Genomic DNA, 4,629 nt, shown 5'->3' with positions numbered 1-4,629 from the left:
TCTTCCCCTCCCTTTTTTTTTTAACATATTCATTTTACCATCATCAATTATTGTAACAGTCATTCAATGCTTGATAATGTTTTTTGAATAATTGATGCATAAAACCACTTCAATAAGTGGCAATATAGTTGCTTATTATACATAATTTCTGAATATTTGCTAAATAAAGTTTGAAAAAACATTATAATAAATTTAATAATTTTTTTTTTGTAACTTATTAGAAAATAATAAAGAAATTTCATTATTCTGAACATATGTATTAGAAAAATTATTATTACATTTCTATGAAAAAAAAGTAACATTGTTTAGTAATAAAATAAAAATTTTTTATAAACAACCTTTTTTCAGATAATCTAAAGATTGTTTACAGTCAAAATGTGCTATTTTAGATATAACACAGGCCATTCATTATGTGAACAAGAGTCCATTGTAAGCCTCTCATTCCTAACAGCTCTTTTATTTTCATAAATTACTGATAACAGAGAGTTCCCAGCTGTTGTTGAATCATAGGTAATAGATTGGTCGTGAGCTGAACATCAAATACAGAAACATTCACCAAGTGAGTTTCTTCTAAAGCTTATGTCTCTACTATGCCTTTTTTAATGCGGACTTTTGTTGTATTCATGTTTAGAACAGTTATAGGGTCCATAGTATTTGCATTAACTTTACTGAGAAGAGTATATGAAAGGATCCAATATCCAAACAATATGTAAGTTTTCTTATATTCTTACTTTCTGAGACACAATAGTAAACTATTAAATAATGTAAATTGATGTTGTGTAGTGTAAATCAAGCAAAGCTCAAGACATTATGAATATAAAGAACTTATTAATCTCTTAGAAATCTTTCTATATATAATTTACAGATTTATGTACAAACATTCATTAGCCAAAGGCTGAGATAGTTCTAAAAAATAATAGTGAAGTGCTATAATGAACTCGAGAATGATTTTAATATTATTATTTGTTAATTTTTGAATGTCTATAACTATAAAAACATAAAGTAGTCTCCAAACAATATTCAAGTGTGCAACCAATGATCCTCTTGGTAAATGCAGATTATTAAAAAACATGTTATCACTTAATTTCAATTTTAGTTGAATTATTTTTTTTTTAATTTGAAAATTTCATAGCTCATGCTTTATGTCCAGGAACTTAAAAGTTAGAATTTACAAAACAATCATTTTTCCTACTGTTCTTTATGGATGCGAAATGTGGCTTCTTACACTAAGGGAAGAACAGAGCCATAAGATTTTTGAAAATAGAGTATTACATTAAATATGAAGGCCAAAAAAAGAATGAGTTTTCTAGAGAATTTAGAAGGCTAAAAAACGTTGAATTGAGGGAACAGTAGTCACTGAATATAATTCAAGTTATAGCATTGCGACAAATAAGATGTAAGTTTGCAGTGCTCAGTAATGAATGGATTCCAAAAGAGTTAATAAACACAGAACCGACGGGTATATATCGAAGAGGTAAACTGAAGCGTAAGTGGGAGGATTGCACCAGGACTGTTCTGATAGATTTGGGTATAGACGGATGTCATTGGTTAGATGTGTGTAGCCAGCAATTGGTGGTATCTGCATCAAACTTTCAGGTTCGCTAAACCTTTATTATTTATTATCTTAACCGATGATAATAATTATATTAAATGTAGTGATTTCTCAAAAATCTGAAAAATTGTATGATATTTAAAATTATTAAAAATGAACACATTATTCCAGAGATATATCAAATGAAAACTTGAAGTCAGAAAAAATTATATATGTATCCTACAAAGCAGTATTGCATACGAGATGTCTCTAGAATGATGCATGAAAGAGGACGTATAAAGATATTGGAGGCTCCACCCATAGGGGAGACCACATAGATGCCCTAGAGTAACATATCAGGAATGTGTACAGTGTATCATAAGTAAACGAGACAAGCAAAGTTCTTAACCAAATGAAGCAGTTATGCAAGAACCAAGAGGAGTGACTCTGCTGTATTGAGGCTCCTTTATACTATTAATGGTACAAGAGAAAGCTAAAGAAGAAGTTAAAACTGAATTGAGATAACCAAGGACTCTACTCTTCTTCATCTTATTGCCTTGTTAATAATTTCTTAATATTACAATTAGTGGTATCTGGAAGGCTTAATGAATTAGTGGGTACTTTTTGGTTATTTTTTCTTGTTTGTTATTTTTATTTATTTCCTCTATATACAAGGATTATGATAAAAATCATTTCAATAATAAGAGATTTCTAAAAAAATATTTATCACATCAAGTTTTATTTAACTTTTAACTATCAGATGGTCTTAATTATTCTGAAACACCACGTATTAATTTCTGTCCATTTTTATTGTCAGCAATAAGTTTCTTACAATTGTGACTTTTTTTTTAAATTTTTTAGTTTAAATAAAGTCCATACATATTTTAGTCCTTTTTAAAATCTACTCATCCTTTGATATATCCTGGGTCTTGGGCCAACAATCTTTCTCTCTTATTCCTTGTATATTCTTTTTTACATTATTTAGTATTGGTTTTCCTAGATCTACATAAGCTCTCTATACACTCTTTCACCATTAACTTTCCTTGAATGATAAAAAAAAAAAATCTATCTTGGCATTTCATTCCCAAATATTTAAGGCTCTTTCTTTCTTTTTTAGCAGTGACATGTCAGACTCTAGGTCAAATCCTGCACCATCCAGGTTAGTTTTATACTTTTTGAAACCACTTTAAATTTTGTGTCTACATTATTAATGTAATAATATATTTCCTTAAATGATGCATGCATTGTTAATGCAATACTTTATTTTTTTTTAATAATGTATGATGCTTGTTTATAATTAATTTATTTAAAATATTGTTTTTTATGGAAATAATAAAATCATTCTTAATGATTATTAATATTTTAAGGTTAATTGTCTTCATTCTTTATAAAATGATCTAATAATTAAAGTGTGAGCTTTATTAGCACAATACCATGATTTTTCTAAGAATGTTTCTTACTTTAAAACAAAATAATTATTCTTGTATGATTTAGTACAACTTACAGGCTTGGTGAAAATAATGAATCTCTAGATGTTACTGCAACTGCATTGGCAATTGAGAATGTCCAGGATTCTGATCCAGTAAGTTTTTATTTAATCAAATCATAACTACATTCCAAATTTCACTTTTTTGAGATTATGCTTGGAATAATTTCATTATTAAGTTTGATAATTAATATCCTAAATTATTTGTGTATTATAATAATTACTGAAACCAATATTAATTACAATAGACAACAAAAAATTATATAATATATTTATTATTTAATTAATCATTTGCCACCATTCATTTCAGACTAATAAAAGTCCTGAAAGGAACAATGAAAATGTAGTAAGAAAGGAAGAACAGGCAGGTAATAATGAACCAAGCTTTTCTCAGGTTGCTAACACTTCTAATGAAAATCAATCAACAAATGGTCCAAACAGTTCATTTGTTTTGGTCAACACAAACGAAGAAAATATATCAGAAGAAAATCAAAACAATACTGATGAAATTATTGTAGCGACTTTGGCATTGATTCTGGAATTTTGTGATATGTGTGTAATACTCTAGAAAAAGCAGATGTAAGTTTTTCTGTAAAAAATATACATCTTTTATACTGAATAAAAAAACTAAATTCTTTTTATTAAATCCTACAAAAAATCTTAACAAAGGCTACATAAAGTTTTGTTTAAATTTACATTTATGTTACTGTATAACACTAGAAATTCATATTTTTCATATGATTATGTATTACTAATAACATGAATATCATGTTTAAATGAAAAAATAAAAATAATAGAAATTTTGGTGATGATTTATTTAATTAATTATTACATTATATTAATTAGAAATAACTAAAAATAAATAGATTTTTATTGGAGAAATGCATAATGAAACTACAGGAAGTTGTTAGAACTAAAAAGAAATGAAATTATTACGATTAATTTATACAGAAATATTAAAGGAATAAAATGGATTAAAGGATAAAAGAGGAAGAAAATGAATGATATTCATGAACAAATGTTCATGAATGAATGAACAAATGTTCATTTTTTCTTGATTTTATTCTAACCCTTTTTCATCTCTTAATTTGTACTTTCTTTAATAATTCTTCTTTTTATCTGTTATTATTTCCATTTTGATTTATTGTTTGTAACCTTTAATTTTTCTTATTTAATTTTTACATTTCATTGTATACCCTTGTAATTTTCCATTAACTTTTTTACTTATATTCAGTGTTTGTATCTTTTTTAGCCCTGAAAAAGCCCTGCAACGTGGGGAGAAACATTGGCTCAAATAAAATAGTACAAAATATTACTATTTGACCGCACCTGGAATATAAATATTCCATTTATTAATGCACGTGGTCAATCAGAAATCTTCCAGCAAACATATTTTCAGTTTATTCTTGAAGTAAACAAACCTCAGAGTCCTTTTGCAATGTGGTTGGTGCCTTACCAAAGTGTTCTGCACTATTTATTGTGTAGATATTGCTGTCATATATATGTAATTCACAATCAACTTAATAAATTTATTTTCTTATCCTAGAAAACTGATAAAAGTTGGGACAATCCACAAAGCTACACATATGTGTGTCATACTTCAATTTCAGTC

At 27.0% G+C, this 4,629-nt stretch overlaps 1 protein-coding gene across 7 annotated transcripts; it reads left to right on the top strand.

The window, feature by feature from the left end:
• The first annotated feature begins 294 nt into the window (after window positions 1-294).
• On the top strand, window positions 295-3,665 carry LOC106691637 (uncharacterized). 7 transcript variants are annotated; one of them, XM_014437478.2, is made up of 5 exons: window positions 295-559; window positions 637-709; window positions 2,649-2,690; window positions 3,026-3,113; window positions 3,328-3,665. In XM_014437478.2, the coding sequence occupies exons 3-5, from the start codon at window positions 2,656-2,658 to the stop codon at window positions 3,583-3,585; spliced, it is 381 nt and encodes a 126-aa protein (XP_014292964.1). In that variant the 5' UTR covers window positions 295-559; window positions 637-709; window positions 2,649-2,655; the 3' UTR covers window positions 3,586-3,665. The 7 variants fall into 7 exon arrangements, with proteins under 7 accessions (XP_014292964.1, XP_014292963.1, XP_066909714.1 ...); XM_014437477.2 differs by having other exon boundaries at window positions 632-709; XM_067053613.1 differs by lacking the exon at window positions 637-709 and having other exon boundaries at window positions 3,038-3,113.
• Window positions 3,666-4,629: the final 964 nt, after the last annotated feature.

Source organism: Halyomorpha halys, unplaced genomic scaffold, assembly GCF_000696795.3.
Source record: "Halyomorpha halys isolate HHAL.00 unplaced genomic scaffold, Hhal_1.1 Scaffold2583.1, whole genome shotgun sequence".
NCBI classification, from domain to species: domain Eukaryota; kingdom Metazoa; phylum Arthropoda; class Insecta; order Hemiptera; family Pentatomidae; genus Halyomorpha; species Halyomorpha halys.
Note: the sequence above shows the minus strand (reverse complement) of the source record. Positions and strands in the feature narration are given on the sequence as shown.

What these genes read in the sequence shown, in the direction of transcription:
- LOC106691637 (XM_014437472.2), top strand. Translation starts at nt 591, where the DNA reads ATGCCTTTTTTAATGCGGACTTTTGTTGTATTCATGTTTAGAACAGTT. An exon ending in ATCCAATATCCAAACAATAT is followed by an intron (nt 710 to 2,648) that starts GTAAGTTTTCTT and finishes TTTCTTTTTTAG; the next exon opens with CAGTGACATGTCAGACTCTA. An exon ending in TCAAATCCTGCACCATCCAG is followed by an intron (nt 2,691 to 3,025) that starts GTTAGTTTTATA and finishes TGTATGATTTAG; the next exon opens with TACAACTTACAGGCTTGGTG.